The following is a 27,905-nucleotide window of genomic DNA, read 5'->3' as shown; positions in this document are numbered from 1 at the left end:
TCGGGGCTGAAAGCCCATTCTACCAGAGCCGTGGGTGCGTCCTGGGCATTGCGGCACCGGGCTACGGCTCAGCAGGTGTGTCAGGCAGCTACCTGGTCTAGCCTGCACACTTTCACGAAACACTATGAGGTGCATACCTATGCTTCGGCAGACGCCAGTCTAGGTAGGCGAGTCCTTCAGGCGGCGGTTGCCCACCTGTAAGAGGGAGTCGTGTCGGCTCTTTTTATCGAGGTATTCTTTTACCCACCCAGGGACTGCTTTTGGACGTCCCAATTGTCTGGGTCTCCCAATGGAGCGACAAAGAAGAAGGGAATTTCTTCGGCGCTCCATTGGGAGACCCAGACGATTGGGTGTATAGCTACTGCCTCCGGAGGCCACACAAAGCATTACACTAAAAAGTGTAAGGCCCCTCCCCTTCTGGCTATACACCCCCCGTGGGATCACGGGATGCTCAGTTTTCAAGCTTTGTGCGAAGGAGGTCAGACATCCACGCATAGCTCCACTGTTTAGTCAGCAGTAGCTGCTGACTATATCGGATGGAAGAAAAGAGGACCCATATAGGGTCCCCAGCATGCTCCCTTCTCACCCCACTTGCGGTTTGTTAAGGTTGAGGTACCCATTGCGGGTACGGAGGCTGGAGCCCACATGCTGCTTTCCTTCCCCATCCCCCTAAGGGGCTCTGTGGAAGTGGGATCTTACCGGCCCCCAAACCCTGAGGCCGGGCTCCATCCACAGACCCAGAGAACCTGCTGGAGGAGCTGAGTACCGTCAGGGACAAGGCCCTGCAACATTCAGGTACTCTGTGTCCCCGCACAGGACAGGCCACGCACACTCCAGACTTGCTGGGTGTGCTAGTGCGCCGGGGGCAGTAGCGCTGCGCGCTCGGGTTAGTCACTGCAGCTTAGCTGAGTGACTTTATGTGTTGGGAACTACCGCGCCGGCCGCTCCGGGAGCGGCGGCGCGGCTGGGACTTGTAGTGCGCCGGGGACTCGCGCTGACCGCGCTTTTACGGCGGCAGCGCTCATAAATCTAGTCCCCGGCTTTTGCGGCCTAGCTCCGCTTCGTTCCCGCCCCCTCCCTGTCAATCAGGGAAAGGGAGAGACGCTGTTCTATAGTCAGCGCCGAGGGCTGGAGTCTTATTTACATACTCCAGCCCTCTCACTGAGCACAGTGAGGACGCAAGTTTCCCGCTCTTGGTCTAAACACGCCCAGGGCCCGCCCCTCTCCACAGGACGCCGGCAGCCATTCCTGCATGCAGTCTGGCTGGAGAACGGACACAGGCTCTGGGGGACTCAGACAAGGGACTCTGGCGACCACACACCCGCGTTTATGCGGGCGGTAAGCTGCACATAAGTGCTGGCCCCACTAGTGCCTCAGTGTTATTTGGTGCACTTTTTCCCTGTACCATATATATTTATATTGCACTGTACGGTCGCTTCTTGGCTTATACCCTATATTGCTCTGAGGAGACAACAACATGTCATCCGCAAAACGCAAGGGTGCCAAGGCACAGGCGGTATGCACTGCTTGTGTCGCATGTGGGGCTAATCTACCGGCAGGTTCCAATGACCCCCATTGTGTGCAATGTTCAATCCCTGTGCCACTTCGGCAGCCAGAGTCTATGGTAGTAGTGGCCCAGGCAGAGACGCCTGTGAACCCTGCCCCGGTGACGGGGACAGAATTTGCAATTTTTGCTGATAAGATGTCTGTGACTATGACAAAAATCCTGGAGACCTTGCAGTCCAGGCCAGTTTCTCAGACCATGGACACGGCTGTGTCTATGCTCCCCGGTCCCCCTCAGTTGGAACTAATCCGTACTTCAAGGGGGTCCCAGGCTTCACAGGCTGAAGACTCTGACTCGGATGACAGTCCCAGGCAACCTAAGCGAGCTCGCTGGGAAAGACCCTCGACGTCATCACACTAGTCAGGGTCTCAACGAGAAGAGTCTCTGTATGAGGAGACAGAGGTGGGTGATCAGGAGTCTAATCCTGACACCGCTCTCAATCTAGATACCCCTGATGGTGACGCAATGGTAAATGACCTTATAGCGGCCATCAATAGACTGTTGGATATTTCTCCCCCAGCCCCTTCAGCAGAGGAGGCAGCTGCACAGCAGGAGAAGTTCCATTTTCGGTATCCCAAGCGTAAATTGAGTACTTTTCTGGACCACTCTGACTTCAGAGAATCAGTCCAGAAACATCATGCTTATCCAGACAAGCGTTTCTCCAAACGTCTTAAGGATACCCGTTATCCCTTTCCCCCTGACGTGGTCAAACGCTGGACCCAGTGTCCAAAGGTGGATCCCCCAATATCCAGGCTTGCGGCTAGATCCATAGTTGCAGTGGAGGATGGGGCTTCACTTAAAGATGCCAATGACAGACAGATGGACCTGTGGTTGAAATCTGTCTATGAAGCTATCGGCGCGTCGTTTGCTCCAGCATTCGCGGCCGTGTGGGCACTCCAAGCTATTTCCGCTGGTCTGGCACAGGTGGACTCTATCATACGTCCAGCAGTGCCGCAGGTGGCGTCCTTAACTACGCAAATGTCTGCGTTTGCGACATACGCTATCAATGCAGTACTGGACTCTACGAGCCGTACCTCAATGGCGTCCGCCAACTCTGTGGTATTGCGCAGAGCCTTGTGGTTAAAGGAATGGAAAGCAGATTCTGCTTCCAAGAAATGTTTAACCAGCTTGCCGCTATCTAACCAGCTTGCCGCTATCTGGAGACAGACTGTTTGGTGAGCAATTGGCTGAAATCATTAAACAGTCCAAGGGTAAGGACTCCTCCTTACCCCAGCCCAGATCAAGCAAACCTCAACAGAGGAAGTGGCAGTCGAGGTTTCGGTCCTTTCGAGGCTCGGGCAAGCCCCAATTCTCCTCGTCCAAAGGGACTCAGAAGGAGCAAAGGAGCTCAGATGCCTGGCGGGCTCACTCACGCCCCAAGAAAGCAACCGGAGGACCCGCTTCCAAGCCGGCTGCCTCATGACTTTCGGCCTCCTCTCTCCGCATCCTCGGTCGGTGGCAGGCTCTCCCGCTTTTGCGACATTTGGCTGCCACAGGTCAAGGACCGGTGGGTAACAGACATTTTGTCTCACGGGTACAGGATAGAGTTCAGTTCTCGTCCTCCGCCTCGGTTCTTCAGAACTTCCCCACATCCCGACCGAGCAGATGCCCTTCTGCAGGCGGTGGGCTCTCTAAGAGCAGAAGGAGTGGTGATCCCTGTCCCTCTTCAGGAACAAGGGCAAGGTTTTTACTCCAATCTCTTTGTGGTGCCAACAAAGGACTGCTCATTCCGTCCTGTTCTGGACCTAAAACTGCTCAACAAGCATGTGAACGCCAGGCGGTTCCGGATGGAATCCCTCCTCTCCGTCATTGCCTCAATGTCTCAAGGAGATTTCCTTGCATCAATAGACATCAAAGATGCTTATCTCCACGTGCCGATTGCTACAGAGCACCAACGCTTTCTACGTTTCGTGATAGGAGACGACCATCTACAATTCGTAGCTCTGCCATTTGGTCTGGCGACAGCCCCACGGGTTTTCACCAAGGTCATGGCGGCAGTGGTAGCAATCTTGCACTCTCAGGGACACTCGGTGATCCCTTACTTAGACGATCTGCTTGTCAAAGCACCCTCTCAAGAGGCATGCCAACTCAGCCTGAATGTTGCGCTGGAGACTCTCCAGACTTTCGGGTGGATCATCAACTTTTCAAAGTCCAATCTGTCACCGACCCAATCACTAACGTATCTTGGCATGGAGTTTCATACTCTCTCAGCGATAGTGAAGCTTCCGCTGGACAAGCAGCGGTCACTGCAGACAGGGGTGCAGTCTCTCCTTCAAGGTCAGTCGCACCCCTTAAGGCGCCTCATGCACTTCCTAGGGAAGATGGTGGCAGCAATGGAGGCAGTCCCGTTTGCGCAGTTTCATCTGCGCCCACTTCAGTGGGACATTCTCCGCCAATGGGACGGAAGTCAACATCCCTGGACAGGGAAGTCTCCCTTTCCCAGACGACCAAGGACTCTTTGCAGTGGTGGCTTCTTCCCACCTCTGTATCACAGGGAAGATCCTTCCTACCCCCATCCTGGGCAGTAGTCACGACGGACGCGAGTCTGTCAGGGTGGGGAGCAGTTTTTCTCCACCACAGGGCTCAGGGTACGTGGACTCAGCAGGAGTCCACCCTTCAGATCAATGTTCTGGAAATCAGGGCAGTGTATCTGGCCCTACTAGCCTTCCAGCAGTGGCTGGAAGGAAAGCAGATCCGAATTCAGTCGGACAACTCCACAGCGGTGGCATACATCAACCACCAAGGAGGGACACGCAGTCGGCAAGCCTTCCAGGAAGTCCGGCGGATTCTGATGTGGGTGGAGGACAGAGCATCCACCATATCCGCGGTTCACATCCCGGGCGTGGAAAACTGGGAAGCAGACTTCCTAAGTCGCCAGGGTATGGACGCAGGGGAGTGGTCCCTTCACCCAGACGTGTTTCAGGAAATCTGTCACCGCTGGGGGGTGCCGGATGTCGACCCTAATGGCGTCTCGGCACAACAACAAGGTCCCGACCTTCATGGCGCGGTCTCGCGATCAAAGAGCTCTGGCGGTAGACGCCTTGGTGCAAGATTGGTCGCAGTTCCGGCTCCCTTATGTGTTTCCACCTCTGGCACTCTTGCCCAGAGTGCTACGCAAGATCAGATCCGATTGCAGCCGCGTCATACTCGTCGCCCCAGACTGGCCGAGGAGGTCGTGGTACCCGGATCTGTGGCATCTCACGGTCGGCCAACCGTGGGCACTACCAGACCGACCAGACTTACTGTCCCAAGGGCCGTTTTTCCATCGGAATTCTGCGGCCCTGAACCTGACTGTGTGGCCATTGAGTCCTGGATCCTAGCGTCTTCAGGATTATCCCAAGGGGTCGTTGCCACCATGAGACAGGCTAGGAAGCCCACGTCTGCTAAGATATACCACAGAACGTGGAAGATATTCTTATCCTGGTGCTCGGCTCAGGGAGTGTCTCCCTGGCCATTTGCATTGCCTACTTTTCTTTCTTTCCTGCAATCTGGGTTAGAAAAAGGTTTGTCGCTCGGCTCCCTTAAAGGGCAAGTCTCGGCGCTATCCCGTCTTTTTTCAGAAGCGTCTAGCACGACTTTCTAAGGTGCGCACGTTCCTGCAGGGGGTTTGTCATATCGTACCCCCGTACAAGCGGCCGTTAGATCCATGGGATCTGAACAGGGTACTAGTTGCCCTCCAGAAGCCGCCCTTCGAGCCTCTGAGGGATGTTTCACTTTCTCGACTATCACAGAAAGTGGCTTTTTCTGGTAGCGATCACATCTCTTCGGAGAGTGTCTGAGCTAGCAGCGCTGTCATCCAAGGCTCCTTTCCTGGTCTTCCACCAGGACAAGTAGTGCTGCGCCCCATTCAGGAGTTTCTCCCTAAGGTGGTATCCTCTTTTCATCTAAATCAGGATATCTCATTGCCTTCCTTTTGTCCTCATGCAGTTCATCGGTATGAGAAGGATTTACATTTGTTAGATCTGGTGAGAGCACTCAGAATCTACATTTCCCGCACGGCGCCCCTGCGCCGCTCGGATGCACTCTTTGTCCTTGTCGCTGGTAAGCGCAAAGGGTCGCAGGCTTCCAAAGCCACCCTGGCTCGATGGATCAAAGAACCAATTCTTGAAGCCTACCGTTCTGCTGGGCTTCCGGTTCCTTCAGGCTAAAGGCCCACTCAACCAGAGCCGTGGGTGCGTCCTGGGCATTACGACACCAGGCTACGGCTCAACAGGTGTGCCAGGCAGCTACCTGGTCGAGTCTGCACACTTTCACCAAACATTATCAGGTGCATACCTATGCTTCGGCGGACGCCAGCCTAGGTAGAAGAGTCCTGCAGGCGGCAGTTGTCTCCCCGTAGGGGAGGGCTGTCTTTGCAGCTCTAACATGAGGTATTTCTTTACCCACCCAGGGACTGCTTTTGGACGTCCCAATCGTCTGGGTCTCCCAATGGAGCGCCGAAGAAGAAGGGAATTTTGTTACTTACCGTAAATTCCTTTTCTTCTAGCTCCTATTGGGAGACCCAGCACCCGCCCTGTTGTCCTTCGGGATTTTTGGTTTTTTCGGGTACACATGTTGTTCATGTTGAACGGTTTTCAGTTCTCCGATGTTACTCGGAGTGAATTTGTTTAAACCAGTTATTGGCTTTCCTCCTTCTTGCTTTAGCACTAAAACTGAGCATCCCGTGATCCCACGGGGGGTGTATAGCCAGAAGGGGAGGGGCCTTACACTTTTTAGTGTAATGCTTTGTGTGGCCTCCGGAGGCAGTAGCTATACACCCAATCGTCTGGGTCTCCCAATAGGAGCTAGAAGAAAAGGAATTTACGGTAAGTAACAAAATTCCCTTCTTTGTTTACTTACCGTAAATTCCTTTTCTTCTAGCTCCTATTGGGAGACCCAGCACCCCGCCCCTGTTCCCTTCGGGCTGGTTGTTCTTTTGTGTACACATGTTGTTCATGTTGAATTGTTCTTTTGGTTCATGGTTTTCAGTTCTCCGAACATCCTTCGGATTGAATTTACCTTAGACCAATTTATAAGTTTCCCTCCTTCCTGCTTTTGCACCAAAACTGAGGAGCCAGTGATGCACGGGAGGGTGTATAGGCAGAGGGGAGGGGTTACACTTTTAAAGTGTAATACTTTGTGTGGCCTCCGGAGGCAGAAGCTATACACCCAATTATCTGGGTCTCCCAATAGGAGCTAGAAGAAAAGGAATTTACGGTAAGTAAACAAAATTCCCTTCTTTTTCAGAGCCAAGAGCCCTTACCAGATGATGACGAAGAGTTTGAGTTGCCAGAATATGTTGAGCCATTCCTCAAAGAAACCCCGCTATATTCAGACAATACAGCCAATGGCATTGCGTTACTTTGGGCTCCTCGTCCATTCAATCTCCGGTCTGGTCGCACTCGGCGGGCTGTTGACATACCACTTGTAAAGAATTGGTAAGTGCTGTGACCTCTCTAGGGGGAAAAAAAGGTCGAGCTCTATACATATAATATAATAATATATTTATCCTCAGGTATCGTGAGCATTGTCCTGCTGGTCAGCCAGTTAAGGTTAGAGTGTCTTACCAAAAACTTCTGAAGTATTATGTTCTCAACGCTCTGAAGCACAGACCACCACGAAAGCGCAGAAGAAGAGGTAAGCAAATCAGTGTCATTTACTGGAGTTTTATTGTTAAATTGCATTATTCATATTTCAATTTTGTTTGTTTTTTTCTCTTCTCAGATATCTCTTCCGCTCATTCAAAGCCACAAAGTTCTTCCAGTCCACAAAGCTAGACTGGGTGGAAGTCGGTCTACAGGTGTGCCGGCAGGGCTACAACATGTTAAACCTGTTGATCCACAGAAAGAACCTGAACTATCTTCATTTGGACTATAACTTCAATCTTAAACCTGTGAAGACACTGACCACAAAGGTAGGGTCTGCATACGCATCATCTGATAAAGTTACTGATTCTGGAAGCCTAAACTGTGGGCAACATAAAGTGTGTGCAAATTATTTCTATTATGGTTACTTGTCCTTTGTCTGGAAATGTTAGATCTGCTGAATCTTAACTATGTATGGCTTACAAAGTGACTTCTTGAAAGCCCTTTTTTTATTTCTAGAAAATAACTTATTATAGATATTTTGATTGAATGAAAAGGCATTATAGTCTTAGAATTATTGAAATGGGAGCAGTACTTTTCAACAAACTGTATAAATCAATAGAACAGGCGGATCTAGGAAACAGTAATATATTGGAGAAGTCTGCTTAATGTCTTATTCATGAACCTCTTCTCTCTTCCCTTCTTCTTTAGTATAGGCCAGGGGTGGGGAACCTCCGGCCCGCGGGCCGCATGCGGCCCGCCATGACCTTTTATGTGGCCCCCGGGCAGATTCCCGGGGGAGGCAGTGCTCGTGCTGTCACCGCGGTCTTGCTGCTGCCGGCCCTTTAAATCCACACATTGCTGTTTGTGCTGCAATATGTTCTCCCGTCGGCCAGTGCCAATTGTGGGCGGGTCCACAGCAGCCTCACAGCTTCCAGCCTTGTGTGTCCGCCCCCTGGCCTCCGGAGATCAGTGCCTGCCTTCTCCTTCTGATGCAGTGTGTCCGGCTCCTGCACTCCGGTGATGTGAATGCAATGCTGCTGTGAGTCCAGCGCCGACCCTCTGCTGCTATGTGCCCTGCCCAGTGCTTTGTGCCTCCCCACACCAGTTCTGTCAACCTTCTCCCCCCAGAGTTGCATGAAACTCTCAGCGCAGTGTGCCCCCCAATGTCCTGTGTGCACCCCTCCCCCAGTCCTGTGTGCAGCCCCCCAATGTCCTGTGTGCTGCCCATCACCCAGTAGTCCTGTTTGCACCCCCCAATCCTGTGTGCACCCCTCCCTCAGTCCTGTGTGCACCCCCACACAATCCTATGTGCAGCCCATCACCCAGTCCTGTGTGCACCCCCCCAGTCCTGTGTGCACCCCCCCAGTCCTGTGTGCACCCCCCCAGTCCTGTGTGCACCCCCCCAGTCCTGTGTGCACCCCCCCAGTCCTGTGTGCACCCCCCCAGTCCTGTGTGCACCCCCCCAGTCCTGTGTGCACCCCCCCAGTCCTGTGTGCGCCCCCCCAGTCCTGTGTGCGCCCCCCCAGTCCTGTGTGCGCCCCCCCAGTCCTGTGTGCGCCCCCCCAGTCCTGTGTGCGCCCCCCCAGTCCTGTGTGCGCCCCCCCAGTCCTGTGTGCGCCCCCCCAGTCCTGTGTGCGCCCCCCCAGTCCTGTGTGCGCCCCCCCAGTCCTGTGTGCGCCCCCCCAGTCCTGTGTGCAGCCCCCCCAGTGATGTCTGTGCCCCCAGCCCCTCCAGTGATGTCTGTGCCCCCAGCCCCTCCAGTGATGTCTGTGCCCCCAGCCCCTCCAGTGATGTCTGTGCCCCCAGCCCCTCCAGTGATGTCTGTGCCCCCAGCCCCTCCAGTGATGTCTGTGCCCCCAGCCCCTCCAGTGATGTCTGTGCCCCCAGCCCCTCCAGTGATGTCTGTGCCCCCAGCCCCGCGTGTGGTGTTTGTACCCCCAGCCCCATGCCCCCAGTTAATTAATTGCTTCACCCAATATAGCAGGGTCATTTAAACATTGATAATTTTGTGCGGCCCCCGAAGGTTGGTAGAAATTTCCAAATGGCCCCCGACAGAAAAAAGGTTCACCACCCCTGGTATAGGCCATCAATATCTGATGTGGGGGACGGGGTAGAAACCCTGCACCCCTGCTGATGAGCTTCTCCCACTGCCAGACGGAAGTTGCCAGAGCACAGCCGCTCTTCCATTTCTATAGTGGCCATGGCTGGGTACTGGAGATCCACTCTTATTCAAATGAAAAGGGGTTGACCTGCCAGACCTCGCTAGGGGCACTATAGTTCTTATGGAGGTGCTATGTTCTGGTAGCATCCAAGAATTTCCGCCGATGTTGGTAACAGCTAGCCGGTGGGGATGCCAGGTTTTACACCCCCATTGATAGGGTATTTGGGGCCTATTCTATGGATAATCCATCAATTAAAAAAGGAGTGGCCAATGCCTGTAAATTGTCATCCACTATAACTATTCAATCCCTCATGCTTAGACAACAGACCATTATTCTCTATGGAGAACAGAGGAGGTGATTGAGAAAATGGGCAAGGTGAGACATAGGTGATGCTGAGCTTTCTCACAAGTCTTTTAACTCACATTGGAGCTGGAGTCACATCTAGACAGCTCAATACCTCTGTATTATGTCCTCTATGCCGGCTGCTTTACTGTGTGCTAATAAAGGATGAATCCTCCTTCATGTCTGTATGCTGTGCATGGTAGAAAACATAAGTCTACTTCCATCTGCTCAGAGTTGATTTCAAATTAAGTGATTGAGCCTGCAGAGAAAATGTAAGTGAAAAAACTGGTAAATGCAGGATACATGTCATATAATGACCAGAAATGGGGTTATTCTCATTTATACACATGATGGCTTATTCTGGAAAGTACACTTTTAAATTAAAACAATTAATGATTGTTTGCATTTGTCCATCTAGGAACGTAAAAAATCTCGGTTTGGCAATGCTTTCCACTTGTGCCGAGAAGTTCTGCGTCTGACCAAACTGGTTGTAGACAGCCATGTGCAGTACAGGTTGGGAAATGTGGACGCTTTCCAGGTAATTATTAGTAGAGCACTCTGTCTAGCAAAGGTTTCACGTCTAAAATATGATAAATGTGTGTAATAGAAATATACTAACTATATATATTGCATTACCAGCTAGCGGACGGTTTGCAGTACATCTTTGCCCATGTCGGGCAGCTGACTGGAATGTACAGATACAAGTACAAACTCATGAGACAAATCCGAATGTGCAAAGACTTGAAACATCTCATCTACTACAGATTCAATACAGTGAGTCCTGCACATTAAGAACAATTCTAATAGTTTATTAGCTATGTCACAATGTAAAACCCTTTTCTTTGTCTTGTTTAGGGCCCGGTTGGAAAAGGACCAGGTTGCGGCTTCTGGGCAGCAGGCTGGAGAGTCTGGCTGTTCTTCATGCGTGGCATCACCCCTTTGCTGGAAAGGTGGCTTGGAAATCTGCTGGCCAGACAATTTGAGGGCAAGTCATTAGGCTACATTGTATTTGTGAATATTATTTTTATTAAATATTCTTAAGTCTATGTAGGCAAATCTAACTGCAAGATTTCAGGAAAATAGTAAATTTATATATTTATGGAAACGAGCATATAGATTGTTGTCATGCATATACTAAAGGGATTGGGTGACGAGTCAATAGATATAATAACTTAAAGGGGTTATCCGGCTTATTTTACTTATTTTTGTTATTTCACTATTAGGCTACATTGGGGCAAGTAAGTAGATAGCATCTACCTACCTGCCCCGCTGTCAGCCCCTCGCCCCATGCTCCGAGTGGTCATGTGACCACTCCTGCTGGAATTTTGCGGATTTCTGTGATGTCAAGTCGACAGGGGCAGGAGCTTATGCTTGCCTTGTAGATGGGCATCACAGTCAACGTCATGTAGCCGCCCTGCTGGGCAGGAACAGTGCGATGAGCCACCGCACCTCTCATCCTTCCCTGCCCCTCCGTACTCTTCCCATTCCCTGTGCGCTATCTGTACCCTGTACGTGTCGGGGTCCTGGACAAACAGGGTTGCCCTCTCTGTCTAGGACACAGTATGGTGCCCGAGTAACTGTGTGTCCCCCACCCCACTCCCCTGTGCGCGGTCTCTGTGATAAATGCAGCCTCCCGCGCTCCTTGCTTCTAAATACAGTTAGGAGCAGAGAGCAGGTATGTCACCTGACACCAGGTCAGCAGCACTGAACTCTGCATCGCTCTGCTGTAAGGACGCTGCATCACAGCATGGAGGAGGAGAGACAAAGCGAAGAAAAGAGAGTGCATGGGTGACAGTGGGGGGGGGGGGGGGGGGGCGGGCAGAGAAGGGAGTGCATCGGTGAGAGACAGAGTGGGGGGGGGCAGAGAAGAGTTCACAGGTGACAGAGTGGGGGGAGAGCATGTACGGGTAAGAGCGGGGGCAGAGAGGAGAGTGTACGGGCAAGAGAGGGTGGGGGGGCAGAGAAGAGTGCATGGGTGACAGAACAAGGGGTCAGAGAAGAGAGTGCATCGGTGAGAGACAGAACGGGAGGGGGTAGAGAAGAGTGCTTGGGTGACAGAGCGGGGTGGGGCAGAGTAGAGCGTGCATGGGTGAGAGACAGAGCGGGGGGGCAGATAAGAGAGATGGGGAGGTGCTGGGGGGCAGAGGAGATAGTGCAGGGGGGAGAGCCTTCATTACATAGTATTCAATAATCTATCAGGTGCTGGGGCAGATTACTGACAGGGAATGTGAGTGCAAAGGGGGAGCTGGACACTGAGGCCAGGCGGTGGCTGTCTGGCATGTCATGTTTGCTTGAGCTATGGTAAATAAAGGGCTGCAGAGAATAAAGTGGTAATTGAAGAGGAACAAAAGTTAGAAAACAAAAAAAAAAACGTAGCAGTGTTTTATATAACAATACAGCACAGATTAGCGTAAAACTTTTTTTTTTTTTTTAGTTTATGTTGGACAACTCCTTTAAAGGGAACCTATCAGGTCCAGTATGCACCCAGAGCAACAGGCAATTCTGGTTGCATATTGCTAATCCCTGCCTAACCATCCCTGTATCTAGTAGCATAAATAAAGAGACCTTTAGAAAAAGTATTTCTTTATCGTTCCTTTGGGAGACCCAGACCATGGGTGTTTAGCTTCTGCCTCCGGAGGACACACAAAGTACTACACTAAAAAGTGTAGCTCCTCCCTCTGAGCTTATACACCCCCTGGTGAGCAGACCCAGCCAGTTTATCGCTTTGTGTTCAGGAGGCATACATCCACACATGCATTCTCATATGATTTTTCCCTTTTGGAATGAGTTTGAAGAACTGTGGGTCCACGTCTGGACCCCCGGCATGTCCCTTCTCACCCCACTGTGTCGGCGGTGTTGTAAGGTTGATTTCCTAGGCTGGAGCCTTACATGCCGTACTCCTTCACCATCCCTCCTGGGCTCTGGCTTGAAGTGGGAGCCAGCACGGTCTCCATGCCTGGCAGGAGACCGGTCTCCATCCGCAGCCCTTCAGGACCCTGCTGGACCGGAGCACTCATCCCCAGGGACATGGCCCTGCGTCTCAGCAGCTAAGTACCTGAGACGTTTATATTTGGGGGTCCCTGTGCTTTATTGTTGGGGGAGAGTGTGCTTATTTTATTTTCTGACATTTCCGGCGGGTTCTCTAGCTGTCGCCTGAGAACCGCGCCGATGGTGCCTGCGCCGATGGTGCCTGCGCGTCTGCCTCGCCGCTCAAATTTAGGCCCCGGCTTCGCCGGAGGCCTAGTTTCGTTTCACTGCCCTAGCATGTCACTCATGCAGAGGAACAGCGCGGGTCCTCCCGGTGGCCGTTCTGCACAGGGGAGGGACACTCCCCACTGCTGTGCGTGTCTCCTCCCCTGTAGGTCTCTATGGCTCTCCAGATCCCGCTCTTTATGCAAGTCCTGCCCCCTCTCTTCGCTCCGGCGGCCATTTTCTCAGAGTTCTCTCAGCGTTGGTCTGCGTTCTGCATCCCTGCTGAGGTGCTGTGTTTGGGGGTCCGGGCTTCGGGATCTGGAGGGCACACAAAACCGCTCTGCACAGCACAGCGGTCTGGTAAGCCACAACCGGCTCTGGTTGTGGACCTCTGATATACTCTCTGGGGTTCATTCTCTGGCAGAGCCCCCACTCCAGCAGCATGTCTCACACGAGGAGCAAGGCTCCAAAGCTTTACTCTGTATGAGCTGCATGTAAGCTCCTGCTGCCTGAACTGAGCACCTATCCACATTGTGATGCCTGCTCTACCTTGGCGGTGCCACAGCCTGGAGTCTCACCCCCAGTGGTCTCTCAGGCTGCTCCTGCTCCTGTGGCTGAACCCCCGGCCTGGGTAGAATCCTTTTCTAGGTCTATCTCCCAGTCTTTTGCTGAGTCCATGGGACTTCTGTTCAGGACCTTGCTGAATATGCATCAGCCCCCCTCACAGGGTGCCTCTGCTGCTAGGGCTCTCTCAGGACCGGAGCTCACAGAGAACTCATCATCAGGCCCCAGACCCCGTCCTCCTAAGAAGAGACGTAGGGATCCCTCTCCCACCTCCTCCCGCGGCTCTGATTCAAGAGCGGACTCGCAGGATGAGGAGGATGCCTTTACAGGGGGCTCGGAGGCTAACTCCATGTACCCCTTTGATCTGTCCGAAAGTGACTCAGATCTTAGTGACTTGATTGCTTCCATTAATTCTGTTCTGGATCTTAATCCGCCAGTATCAGAGGAGCAACCCTCTCTGGCAGAAAAGCACCAGTTTACCTCGCCTAAGAGGGCAAAGAGTGTGTTCTTTAACCACTCCAGTTTTCAGGCCGCTGTGTCCAAGCCCAGGGCCTGTCCTGACAAACGCTTCCCGAAGCGTGGTTCTGATGACCGTTTTCCCTTTCCACCTGAGGTGGTCAAGGAGTGGGCTCAGTCCCCAAAGGTAGACCCCCCGGTGTCTAGGCTCTCAGCCCGGACTGTTGTGTCGGTTGCTGATGGCACCTCCCTTAAGGATTCCACTGACCGCCAGATTGACCTTCTGGCCAAATCCGTATATGAAGCGGTGGGGGCCTCGTTTTCCCCGACTTTTGCAGCAGTGTGGGCTCTCAAAGCCATATCTGCTTCTCTAGAGGAGATGCATTCCCTCTCCAGGGAATCTATGCCCGAAATGGTTGCCTTGTCTTCCCAAGCTTCAGCTTTTTCATCCTATGCCATGTCTGCCATGCTGGAGGCTTCTCACCGCACTGTGGTGGCTTCGGCTAATTCCCTCGCTATCCGCAGGATCTTATGGCTTCGAGAGTGGAAGGCAGATGCTTCTTCAAAGAAGTACCTTGCTGGGCTCCCTTTTGCTGGGTCCCGGCTGTTCGGAGAACAGCTGGATAAAATTATTAAGGAAGCTACTGGCGGGAAGAGTACTTCCATGCCACAAACCAAAGCCAGGAAACCTGCCCAGGGTAGGAATCAGTCAAGGTTTCGCTCCCTTCATTCCTCCAACTGGTCGTCCTCTAAGCCTTCGGCATCGTCCACTAACTCAGCCAAGGACCAGAAATCCAACTGGCGCCCAAAAGCGCATCCACAGAAGACTGCAGGAGGTGCTGCCACTAAGGCAGCCTCCTCGTGACTATCTGCCCCCTCCAGCAACGTCCTTGGTCGGTGGCAGGCTCTCCCACTGTGGCGACGCTTGGTTTCAACACGTCTCCGATCAGTGGGTGAGAGATATCATCTCCCACGGCTACAGGATAGAATTTTCTTCCAGTCCGCCAAACAGATTTTTTCTCTCAACCCCCCCCCCCCCCTGCTCCAAGGCCGCCGCCTTCTCACAGGCCGTGGCATTCTTGCAGGCCAACGGAGTAGTTGTACCGGTGCCCGGACGGGAACGGTTCAGAGGTTCCTACTCAAATCTCTTCCTAGTCCCCAAAAAGGACGGTACTTTCCGGCCCATCCTGGATCTCAAGCTTCTCAACAAGCATGTTCAGGTGCGGCACTTTCGCATGGAGTCTCTGCGATCAGTCATTGCCTCAATGACCCAAGGGGATTTCCTGGCGTCCATCGACATCAGAGACGCCTATCTGCATGTGCCAATTGCAGTCTCACACCAGCGTTGGTTATGTTTTGCATTCGGAGAAGATCATTTCCAATTTGTGGCTCTCCCCTTCGGGTTAGCCACAGCCCCTCGGGTATTCACCAAGGTCATGGCTGCAGTGATTGCGGTTCTGCACCTACAGGGGTTGGCAGTGATCCCTTACCTGGACGACCTTCTAGTCAAGGCTTCATCCAGCGCAGACTGTCAGCGGAGTGTCTCGCTCACTCTCGCCACTCTAGCCCAATTCGGGTGGCTGGTCAATCTTCCCAAATCCACCCTGACTCCGACCCAGAGTCTCACGTACCTAGGGATGCAGTTCGAGACTTTGCCGGCACTTGTGAAGTTGCCCTTAATCAAACAGCAGTCTCTCCAACTGGCAGTGCTGAGGCCCCGCCGTTATACCCTCAGGCGTCTGATGCAGGTGCTGGGTCAAATGGTGGCGTCAATGGAGGCTGTTCCCTTTGCCCAGTTCCATCTGCGCCCCCTGCAGCTGGACATTCTCCGCTGTTGGGACAAGCGGCCTTCCTCCTTACACAGGCTAGTGGCTCTGTCGCCACAGACCAGGAGCTCTCTTCAGTGGTGGCTTCGGCCCCTCTCTCTGTCCCAGGGGCGCTCCTTCCTGGCCCCGTCCTGGGTGATCCTCACCACGGATGCCAGTCTATCCGGCTGGGGAGCGGTATGTCTCCACCACAGAGCGCAGGGCACTTGGACTCCGTCCGAGTCAGCCCTCTCGATCAATGTGCTGGAAACCAGAGCCGTGCTTCTAGCTCTTCTAGCTTTTCACCACCTGTTGGCGGGCAAGCACATTCGAGTCCAGTCAGACAACGCGACAGCGGTTGCCTACATCAATCACCAAGGCGAGACACGCAGCCGCCTGGCAATGTTGGAGGTACAACGCATCCTTCAATGGGCGGAGGACTCCAAGTCCACATCCCAGGCGTGGAAAACTGGGAGGCAGATTATCTCAGCCGTCAAACCGTGGACGGCGGCGAGTGGTCCCTGCACCCGGCAGTGTTTCAGTCAATCTGACGCAAATGGGGCACTCCGGATGTGGACCTAATGGCATCCCGTCACAACAACAAGGTTCCTGTTTGCGTGGCTCGCTCCCACGATCCTCAGGCATTCGCCACGGACGCTCTGGTTCAAGACTGGTCCCAGTTTCGTCTGTCCTACGTGTTTCCCCCTCTAGCTCTCTTGCCCAGAGTCCTGCGCAAGATCAGAATGGAGGGCCGTCGAGTCATCCTCATTGCACCGGTCTGGCCCAGGCGAGCTTGGTATCCAGACCTGCTCCATCTGTCCGTAGAGATGCCGTGGCGTCTCCCGGACCGTCCAGACCTTCTCTCGCAAGGTCCGATTTTCCGCCAGAATTCTGCGGCCCTCAAATTGACTGCGTGGCTCTTGAGTCCTGGATTTTGACGGCTTCTGGTATTCCTCCTGAAGTCATCTCCACTATGACTCGGGCCCGTAAGTCTTCCTCTGCCAAGATCTATCACAGGACTTGGAGAATTTTCCTATCCTGGTGTCGCTCTACCGACCATCCTCCTTGGCCTTTCTCCTTGCCGACCCTTCTGTCTTTTCTACAGTCCGGTCTGCAGCTAGCATTAAGGAATAACGTTTGGAACTCCATTCTATGTCTGAACTGGGTGCAAAAAACCTAAAAAACATCACTATGGGGAGATAAGGTATGCACACCAGTGACTATGGAAGGGGAATACATGGAATAGCAGAAACTGCTGTGTGAATACTGACATGAAAAATTCAATAGCTATTTGTTAGAATGAAATGTGAAAAATGGAACCTGCATTACTGCCATGAATATATGAATAAAGAGAAATTTAGCTACTGAATTGATCAATGCAGAAGAGCCCCAACACTACGCCAAAGTATTTCTCTACGTTGGGGTCCCTAGCTTGTGTGTGTCCTCTCATGCAGTTTTTTAACTGCATGAGAGGACACACACAAGCTAGGGACCCCAACGTAGAGAAATACTTTGGCGTAGTGTTGGGGCTCTTCTGCATTGATCAATTCAGTAGCTAAATTTCTCTTTATTCATATATTCATGGCAGTAATGCAGGTTCCATTTTTCACATTTCATTCTAACAAATAGCTATTGAATTTTTCATGTCAGTATTCACACAGCAGTTTCTGCTATTCCATGTATTCCCCTTCCATAGTCACTGGTGTGCATACCTTATCTCCCCACGGTCTGCAGCTAGGTCTGTCCCTCAACTCTCTCAAGGGACAAGTCTCAGCTCTGTCTGTTCTGTTCCAGCGGCGTCTCGCTCGGCTGACTCAGGTCCGCACCTTCATGCAGGGCGCGTCTCACATCATTCCGCCTTACCGGCGGCCCTTGGATCCCTGGGACCTTAATTTGGTCCTCACGGTTTTGCAGAAACCCCCCTTTGAGCCTCTTAGGGAAGTTTCCTTGTATCGTCTTTCACAGAAAGTGGCCTTTCTGGTGGCCATTACTTCCCTCAGGAGAGCCTCTGATTTGGCTGCGCTCTCTTCGGAGTCACCTTTTTTGGTTTTTCATCAGGACAAGGTGGTTCTCCGTCCGACTCCGGACTTTCTTCCTAACGTGGGCTCTCCTTTCCCCCTTAACCAGGACATTACCCTACCTTCCTTTTGTCCGGCTCCTGTTCATCGCTTTGAAAAAGCGCTGCATACTCTGGATCTGGTGCGTGCTCTCCGGATCTATGTGTCTCGCACCGCTGCACTTAGGCGGTGCACTTCTCTTTTTGTGCTAACCACAGGTCGGCGCAAGGGTCTCTCTGCTTCTAAGCCGACCTTAGCCCGTTGGATTAGATCGACCATTTCAGACGCCTACCAGAGTACTCAGGTGCCTCCCCCGCCGGGGATCAAGGCACATTCGACCAGAGCTGTCGGTGCCTCTTGGGCTTTTAGGCACCAGGCTACGGCTCAACAAGTCTGTCAAGCTGCCACTTGGACTAGCGTGCATACCTTTTCGAAGCACTACCAAGTGCATGCTCATGCTTCGGCAGATGCGAGCTTGGGCAGACGCATCCTTCAGGCGGCTGTCGCCCATTTGTGAAGTTAGGTTCTGCCTACTTCTTAGTTTATTCTGTTTTTCTTTGTCGCTCCATTGGGAGACCCAGACAATTGGGTGTATAGCTTCTGCCTCCGGAGGCCACACAAAGTATTACACTTTTAAAAAAGTGTAACCCCTCCCCTCTGCCTATACACCCTCCCGTGGATCACGGGCTCCTCAGTTTTATGCTTTGTGTGGAAGGAGGCACACATCCACTCATAGAAAAAAAAAAATGATCTTATTTCGTCCATCAACCAGGTTTTGGATCTCTCTCCCCCGCCTCCACCGGTAGAGGAGTCGGCTTCTCAGCAGGAGAAACGCCAATTTCGATTCCCCAAACGTACGCGCAATACGTTTTTTGATCACTCTAACTTCAGGGACGCTGTCCAGAAGCCCAGAGCGGTCCCGGACAAGCGTTTTGCTAAAAGGCACTCTGACACGCGTTATCCCTTTTCACCTGAGGTCGTTAAGGGCTGGGCGCACTCACCCAAGGTGGATCCGCCAGTCTCTAGATTGGCTGCTAGGTCCGTTGTGTCTGTTGCAGATGGCTCATCCCTGAAGGATGCCACTGACAGACAGAGCTCTTGGTGAAGTCTATTTATGAGGCCACGGGAGCGTCTTTTGCCCCGGCCTTTGCGGCTGTGTGGGCTCTCCAAGCAATGTCGGCATGTCTGACTGAGATTAATGCTGTCACGCGGAATTCTGCTCCGCATGTGTCTTCCTTGACCTCTCAGGCATCAGCATTTTCGTCCTACGCCATGAACGCTGTCCTGGACTCTGCTAGCCGTACGGCTGTAGCATCCGCTAACTCCGTGGCAGTCCGCAGAACTATGTGGCTGCGCGAATGGAAAGCAGACTCTGCTTCCAAAAGGTTCTTAACTGGTTTGCCTTTTTCTGGCGAACGTTTGTTTGGCGAACGGTTGGATGAGTTTATTAAAGAATCCTCGGGAAAGGACTCCTCCTTACCCACGTCCAAACCTAAGAGACCTCAGCAGAGAAAAATCCAATCGAGGTTTCGGGCCTTTCGTCCCTCCGCCAAGCCCCAATCCTCTTCGTCCAACCGGCCGGAGAAAGGCCAGAAGAACTCCTATGGGTGGCGGTCCAAGTCACGCCCCCAAAAGGCCGCAGGAGGCACTGCCTCCAAGACGGCCTCCTCATGACTCTCGGCCTCATCTAGCCACATCCTCGGTCGGTGGCAGGCTCTCCCGCTTTGGCGACGCCTGGTGGCCACACGTTCAAGACCGATGGGTGAGAGACATTCTGTCTCATGGTTACAGGATAGAGTTCAGCTCTCGACCTACGGCTCGTTTTTTCAGAACCTCCCCACCCCCCGCACAGGCAGACGCACTGTTTCAGGCGGTGGACGCTCTAAAGATGGAAGGAGTTGTGATTCCCGTTCCCCTTCAGGAACGTGGTCGCGGATTTTACTCCAACTTGTTCGTGGTGCCAAAAAAGGACGGGTCTTTCCGTCCCATTCTGGACCTCAAGCTGCTCAACAGACATGTGAGAACCAGACGGTTTCGGATGGAATCTCTCCGCTCGGTCATCGCCTCGATGTCACAAGGAGACTTCCTAGCATCGATCGACATCAAGGATGCTTATCTCCATGTGCCGATCGCACCCGAACACCAACGTTTCCTGCGTTTCGCCATCGGGGACGAACACCTCCAGTTCGTCGCATTGCCCTTCGGCCTGGCGACAGCCCCACGGGTCTTCACCAAAGTCATGGCATCTGTCGTGGCGGTCCTGCACTCTCAGGGCCATTCGGTAATCCCATACTTGGACGATCTCCTAGTCAGGGCCCCTTCTCGGGTGGCGTGTCAACGAAGTCTTACCGTCACTCTGGCGACTCTCCAGCAGTTCGGGTGGATCATCAATTTCCCGAAATCCAAGTTGACGCCGACCCAATCACTGACTTACCTCGGGATGGAGTTTCATACCCTTCCAGCGTTAGTCAAGCTACCGCGGGACAAACAGCTTTCTCTGCAGGCGGGGGTGCAGTCACTTCTTCGGAGTCAGTCACACCCCTTAAGGCGCCTCATGCACTTCCTGGGGAAGATGGTGGCAGCTATGGAGGCAGTGCCGTTCGCGCAATTCCATCTACGGCCACTCCAATGGGACATTCTTCGCAAATGGGACAAGAGTTCGGCTTCCCTCGACAAGAACAGCTCTCTTTCACTTGCAACCAAAACATCACTTCAGTGGTGGCTCCTACCCACATCTCTGTCTCGGGGAAAATCCTTCCTCCCCCCCCAACCTGGGCCGTGGTCACCATGGACGCGAGCCTGTCAGGTTGGGGAGCGGTTTTTCTCCACCACAGGGCTCAAGGAACCTGGACTCCAATAGAATCGTCCCTTCAGATCAATGTTCTGGAGATAAGGGCAGTATATCTAGCCCTATTGACTTTCCATCGGTGGCTGGAGGGCAGGCAGATCCGAATCCAGTCGGACAATGCCACTGCCGTCGCCTACATCAACCACCAAGGCGGCACTCGCAGTCGTCAAGCCTTCCAGGAAGTCGAGCGGATTCTGCAGTGGGTGGAAGTCACAGGCTCCACCATTTCCGCAGTTCACATCCCGGGCGTGGAAAACTGGGAAGCAGATTTTCTCAGTCGTCAGGGCATGGACGCGGGGGAATGGTCTCTTCACCCAGACGTGTTTCGAGAGATCTGTCGCCGCTGGGGAACGCCGGACGTCGATCTCATGGCATCGAGACACAACAACAAGGTCCCGGCCTTCATGGCACGGTCTCAGGATCACAGAGCTCTGGCAGCGGACGCTCTGGTCCAGGATTGGTCGCAGTTTCGACTGCCATATGTGTTTCCCCCTCTGGCAATGCTGCCCAGAGTACTACCCAAGATCCGGTCCGACTGCCGTCGCGCCATTCTCGTCGCTCCAGACTGGCCGAGGCGGTCGTGGTATCCGGATCTGTGGCATCTCACGGTGGGTCAACCGTGGGCGCTTCCAGACCGTCCAGACTTGCTGTCACAAGGACCGTTTTTCCATCTGAATTCTGTGGCCCTCAACCTGACTGTGTGGCCATTGAGTCCTGGCTCCTAGCGTCTTCAGGGTTATCTCAGGATGTCATTGCCACCATGAGACAAGCCAGGAAGCCAACGTCCGCCAAGATCTATTACAGGTCTTGGCAAATCTTCCTATCCTGGTGCGGTGATAACGGTTTTCCTCCATGGCCGTTTGCCTTACCCACATTCCTTTCATTCCTACAATCTGGAATGGACAAGGGTTTGTCCCTCGGCTCTCTCAAGGGCCAAGTGTCGGCGCTCTCCGTGTTTTTTCAAAAGCGTCTAGCCAGGCTTCCGCAGGTCCGCACGTTCCTGCAGGGGGTTTGCCACATGGTCCCACCTTACAAACATCCGTTGGATCCTTGGGATCTTAACAGGGTCCTGACGGCTCTTCAAAAGCCGCCTTTTGAGCCGCTGCGGGATGTTTCTCTTTCCTGTCTTTCTCAGAAGGTGGCCTTCCTGGTGGCGGTCACATCTCTTCGGAGAGTGTCTGAGCTTGCAGCGCTGTCATGCAAAGCCCCCTTCCAGGTTTTTCACCAGGATAAGGTGGTTCTGCGTCCTGTTCCGGAATTTCTTCCTAAGGTGGTATCCCCCTTTCATCTAAATCAGGATATCTCCTTGCCTTCCTTTTGCCCTAATCCAATTCACCAGTGTGAAAAGGATTTGCACTCTTTGGATCTAGTGAGAGCACTCCGGTTCTACGTGTCTCGCACGGCGCCCCTGCGCCGTTCAGACGCGCTCTTTGTCCTTGTCGCTGGCCAGCGTAAGGGCTCTCAGGCCTCCAAGTCAACCTTGGCTCGGTGGATCAAGGAACCGATTCTCGAGGCCTACCGTTCTTCTGGGCTTCCACTTCCTTCAGGGTTGAAAGCCCATTCTACCAGAGCCGTAGGTGCGTCCTGGGCTTTGCGGCACCGGGCGACTGCTCAGCAGGTGTGTCAGGCAGCTACGTGGTCTAGTCTGCACACTTTCACGAAGCACTATCAAGTGCATGCCTATGCTTCGGCAGACGCCAGTCTAGGTAGGCGAGTCCTCCAGGCGGCGGTTGCCCACCTGTAAGAGGGGGCCGTTTTCGGCTCCTTTTTATTGAGGTATTCTTTTACCCACCCAGGGACTGCTCTTGGACGTCCCAATTGTCTGGGTCTCCCAATGGAGCGACAAAGAAAAAGGGAATTTTGTTTACTTACCGTAAATTCCTTTTCTTCTAGCTCCTATTGGGAGACCCAGCACCCGCCCCTGTGCCCTTCGGGCTGGTTGTTCTTTTGTGTACACATGTTGTTGATGTTGATTTGTTCTTATGGTTCATGGTCTTCAGTTCTCCGAACATCCTTCGGATTGAATTTACCCTAGACCAATTTATAAGTTTTCTCCTTCCTGCTTTTGCACCAAAACTGAGGAGCCCGTGATCCACGGGAGGGTGTATAGGCAGAGGCGAGGGGTTACACTTTTTTAAAAGTGTAATACTTTGTGTGGCCTCTGGAGGCAGAAGCTATACACCCAATTGTCTGGGTCTCCCAATAGGAGCTAGAAGAAAAGGAATTTACGGTAAGTAAAAAAAATTCCCTTTATTTCCCACCCAGGGACTGCTTTGGAACATCCCATGGTCTGGGCCTCCCAAAGGAACGATAAAGAAAAAGAGAATTTTGTTTACTTACCGTAAATTCTTTTTCTTATAGTTCCGTATTGGGAGACCCAGCTCCCTCCCTGTTGCCTGTTGGCAATTTTTTCTTGTTCCGCATGTTCTCACCGGCTGTTGTCGTGGACAGAGTCTCCGGTTGTTCCGGCTCTTGCTCTGTTCTACTTGTGGGTGGCTATTCTCCTTCAGCTTCTGCACTAAACTGGCTGGGTCTGCTCACCAGGGGGTGTATAGGCTCAGAGGGAGGAGCTACACTTTTTAGTGTAGTACTTTGTGTGTCCTCCGGAGGCAGAAGCTAAACACCCATGGTCTGGGTCTCCCAATACGGAACTATAAGAAAAAGAATTTACGATAAGTAAACAAAATTCTCTCTTTCTAAAGATCTTTTATCATATGCTAATGAGCGTGAGGAATAGTCGCAAGAGTGTTAGTTTCTGCGCTCATTCCGCCCTTTTAGCATGTTAGTACACCCCTGTGGGCGTGCTAACATGCTATTCAATGCCCAGCGTCATCGGGGGTGACAGGCATACCTGTGACTGCTGATCAGAAGTCTCAGCACTTATGGTCATGAAGTATGACACCGGGTGTACGCGTCCCGGCTTCAGCAAGATCTAGTGCGCATGATCGGAAGTGCCAGGGCCTTCAGATGAGCGGTCACAGCAGAAACAGGTACGTGCGTCACCGCTGGTGCAGCTGCATTCAATAGCATGTTAGCGCGTCCCTGTGGGCATACTAACATGGTAAGAGGGCGAATTAAGCGCAGGAACTAACGCCCTTGCTAAAAGTCCCTGCGCTCATTAGCATATCATAAAAGATCTTCAGAAATACTTTTTCTAAAGATCTCTTTATCCATACTAGTGTATACAGGGACGGTTAGGCAGGGATTAGCAATATACACCCAAAACTGCTCATGGTTCTTTGTGCATATTGCACCTTACAGGTTCCCTTTAAGAGTCTAAGGATCTGGAGTTAGTATATGACCCTGCCATCTGAAGTCCAGTCCAGTCAGTGTCCAGTCAGTGTTATATATGCTGGTGATTATGTTAATGAATTGAAACAATCAACTTGATTATTTTTTTTTTTTTTTTTTATTGTAATTCTCTTCTTTCAGGTCGTCATTCTAAGGGGGTAGCAAAAACTGTAACAAAACAAAGAGTAGAGTCTCATTTTGACCTTGAGCTCCGAGCTGCTGTCATGCATGACATCTTGGACATGATGCCAGAAGGCATTAAGCAGAACAAAGCTAGAACCATTTTGCAGCACTTGAGTGAAGCCTGGAGATGCTGGAAGGCAAATATTCCTTGGAAAGTAAGTGCACAAATTTTTTTATTTTATTTTTTTACAAAAAAAATAACATTAAATTTCCTGTAAATATTTCTGTATTTGTGTTTTGTTTGTTTTCTCATTAACTACTGAATTAATGTATGTTGGCATATTTTGTTTTTCTAGGTGCCAGGTCTTCCTACACCCATTGAGAATATGATTCTGCGTTATGTGAAGGCCAAAGCGGACTGGTGGACAAACACTGCTCATTACAACCGAGAGCGCATCCGCCGCGGTGCGACTGTGGACAAGACAGTTTGTAAAAAGAATCTGGGCCGATTGACACGACTTTATCTTAAAGCAGAGCAAGAGAGACAGCACAACTACCTAAAGGTGAGCACCTGCCCTAATATATCTTGAATTTATCACTTGTCATGTATTTGCTAATCTGTGCCCTGGCTCACAGGATGGTCCGTACATCACCGCAGAAGAGGCTGTAGCTGTGTACACCACCACAGTCCACTGGCTGGAGAGCAGGAGGTTTTCACCTATTCCATTCCCTCCTCTCTCATATAAGCATGACACCAAACTCCTCATCCTTGCCTTGGAGAGACTGAAGGAGGCATACAGGTAAGTGGCCGTACATAAGACTTACCTTTAAAATTAACCTTTTTTTTGTCTGGAATAGCTTTTGCTTGAGTTAAAATGTTATTATTTCCTTGCTAGTGTGAAGTCCCGTCTAAATCAGTCCCAGAGAGAAGAGCTGGGTTTAATTGAACAAGCTTATGACAATCCTCATGAAGCCTTGTCCAGGATCAAACGTCACTTGCTCACTCAAAGAGCCTTCAAGGAGGTAAAATTCCGTTGTAGATCACTGGACAATTAAATAAATACTTGTGTGAAGACTTTACATTTGCATTGCCACTTTATTTTTTTGATTTATTTACATAGAGTGGTTTAAAAAAAAAAACCAGGTCCATCAAATTAAGCCTTTCTCGATCACAGATTATTTATAACCCACAGTGCTGTTTGTTGTGAGGAAATCATCCAGCCATCTGCCATTCCACCGATACTGTAGAGAATCCTTTCTTATTTAGCTGCTGGAATAGTCTTTCCTCCACTTTTAGAAGGAATGTAACATTCCAGTCTGTTTTATTGGCCACACATGTATTTATACATATGAATAAAATCTCCTCTAAGGTGTCTTTTATTTTTTTTCTAAGCTAAACAAGCCCGCCTTTTTCTAATCTCTCGTTACAAGAGGGGCTCCCGTCCCAATCTCGTTGCTGCCTTTGAACTGACTTTGACTTCTCAGTTACTTTTTTTAAAAAAAATAGAGTCTTAAGCTGGATCCCACAGCTACTAAATATCACTTTAACACTTTATCCTTTTCATAACAGTAAAGACTTTGCCCTAACCTCTTCTGTGTCTTTGTAGGTGGGGATCGAATTCATGGATCTTTACAGTCACTTGGTCCCTGTTTATGATGTGGAGCCCCTTGAGAAGATCACAGACGCTTACCTGGATCAGTACCTTTGGTATGAAGCTGACAAAAGACGTCTTTTCCCTCCTTGGATCAAACCTGCAGACACCGAGCCACCTCCATTGCTTGTGTACAAATGGTGCCAAGGTATGAAAAACGCTATTATACTTAACGGAGTTCTAAGGTTTGTATTTATTTTAATCTATACAGTTTATTAATCCATAATCGTGCTAATAAGATGTTTTGTGTGTGTAGGTATCAACAACCTGCAGGATGTATGGGACACCACTGAAGGCGAGTGCAATGTGATGCTGGAGTCGCGGTTTGAGAAGATGTATGAGAAGATTGACTTGACGCTGCTGAATCGTCTCCTGCGTCTCATTGTGGATCACAATATTGCTGATTACATGACAGCAAAAAATAACGTGGTGATCAATTACAAAGTAAGTATTGGCCTCCCCTTCATGTAGTGATACAAATCCCTGCGACTTTGTGACCCTATTTCTGTAACTTTTTATGATACTGACGCATGATCTTAGATTTTGAAGTGCTCTCACCACGAGTGTTTGTTTTGTGCAGGACATGAATCACACAAACTCGTACGGCATAATCCGCGGCTTGCAATTTGCTTCCTTCATTGTGCAATACTACGGGTTGGTGATGGACCTGTTAGTTCTCGGTTTGCACAGAGCCAGTGAGATGGCTGGCCCACCTCAGATGCCAAACGACTTCCTAAGCTTCCAAGATGTGGCCACAGAAGCCGCTCATCCTATTCGCTTGTATTGCAGATACATTGATCGCATTCATATATTTTTCCGGTAAGAGTGAACGAAGGCCAATGTTTTGAAAAAGATCTAGATCATGTTGTTAAAGGGAACCTGTCAGATCCCACATGCGTTCTATCCTACAAGCAGGGTGATGTGTGGCCTAGAAACCCCTTCCTACCCATCCCTGTGTTTTAATATTGTGTAATATGAATGTATAAAAATGTTTAACTTGCGTGTTCCCTATGTAAATGATCAGACGGTCTAGTCCCCTGGACGTCGCATCGCCTCTTGGGCGTTTGTATACTTTCTCTGTAATCACGCTTCTGTGGGCGTGATACCATGGATTTACATGAGCGACGTCACCGTCCGCTCCTTGAGATCTCGCGCGTGTGCGCTTGCCATTCCCGCAGCCTTGTTATCCGGGTGTTTGCTTGCTGGCTTCAGACGCGCACTGCGCATGCTCAGAAGACTCCTGTGTTCTGACCATGCGGAGAGCGCGTCTGAAGCCGAGAAGCAAGCACCCAGATAACAAGGCTGTGAGAATGGCAAGTGTGCACACGCAGGATCTCAGGGAGCGGACGGTGACATCGCTCATGTAAATCCATGCTATCGCGCCCACAGGGCGATGCGACGCCCATAGACTAGACCCTCTAGTCATTTCCATAGGGAACACGTAAGTTATAAATAGTTTTTGTTTTTTTATACATTCATATTACACAATATTACAACACAGGGATGGATAGGAAGGGGATTTCTAGGCCACCCATCACCATGCTTATAGGTTAGAATGCATAAGGGACCTAACAGGTTCCCTTTAAGACGCTAAAGCATATTTTCCCTGTAGGTTTTCTGCTGACGAGGCCAGAGATCTCATCCAGAGATACCTTACTGAGCATCCAGATCCAAACAATGAAAATATTGTGGGCTACAATAATAAGAAATGTTGGCCACGAGATGCCAGAATGCGGCTCATGAAGCATGATGTCAATCTGTAAGTTTTGTGTAGTTAACCCAACTCTTAATTTTTTTTTTATTTTTTTTTCCCTTCTCCACTGCATCGTATTTATCAAACTTTGCTTTTCTTCTAGTGGTCGTGCTGTTTTCTGGGACATTAAAAACCGCCTGCCTCGTTCTGTGACAACTGTACAGTGGGAAAACAGTTTTGTGTCTGTGTACAGCAAAGACAATCCCAATCTTCTGTTCAACATGTGCGGCTTTGAATGCAGAATTCTGCCCAAGTGTCGTACAAGTTATGAAGAATTCACTCATAAGGATGGTGTCTGGAATTTACAGAACGAGGTATGAAAAGCAATTTATTTTTAAAGAAAGAAATATAAAGATATTTTTTTTTCTATGAACAAGGTTACATTGAACTTTGTCTTTGTAGGTGACCAAAGAGCGGACTGCCCAGTGTTTCTTGCGGGTTGATGACGAATCCATGCAGAGATTCCACAACAGAGTGCGGCAGATTCTCATGGCTTCAGGTTCAACAACATTTACCAAGGTGAGTTTCT

General features: G+C 51.1%; 1 protein-coding gene across 1 annotated transcript in view; it reads left to right on the top strand.

Annotated features, from left to right (window-relative positions):
• PRPF8 (pre-mRNA processing factor 8) overlaps window positions 1–27,905 on the top strand; it is a 148,413-nt gene that overhangs the window by 13,640 nt on the left and 106,868 nt on the right. The window contains 17 exon segments of the mRNA XM_075335330.1: window positions 6,791–6,981; window positions 7,059–7,161; window positions 7,164–7,180; window positions 7,268–7,457; window positions 10,054–10,173; window positions 10,275–10,409; window positions 10,491–10,620; window positions 23,990–24,186; window positions 24,328–24,534; window positions 24,608–24,771; window positions 24,868–24,994; window positions 25,579–25,771; window positions 25,880–26,067; window positions 26,204–26,442; window positions 27,236–27,382; window positions 27,480–27,690; window positions 27,779–27,895. Of these exon segments, the coding sequence (XP_075191445.1) occupies window positions 6,791–6,981; window positions 7,059–7,161; window positions 7,164–7,180; window positions 7,268–7,457; window positions 10,054–10,173; window positions 10,275–10,409; window positions 10,491–10,620; window positions 23,990–24,186; window positions 24,328–24,534; window positions 24,608–24,771; window positions 24,868–24,994; window positions 25,579–25,771; window positions 25,880–26,067; window positions 26,204–26,442; window positions 27,236–27,382; window positions 27,480–27,690; window positions 27,779–27,895 (2,676 nt within the window).

This window comes from Anomaloglossus baeobatrachus, chromosome 2, assembly GCF_048569485.1.
Source record: "Anomaloglossus baeobatrachus isolate aAnoBae1 chromosome 2, aAnoBae1.hap1, whole genome shotgun sequence".
NCBI classification, from domain to species: Eukaryota; Metazoa; Chordata; class Amphibia; order Anura; family Aromobatidae; genus Anomaloglossus; species Anomaloglossus baeobatrachus.
This window is presented reverse-complemented; position numbering and strand designations above follow the sequence as displayed.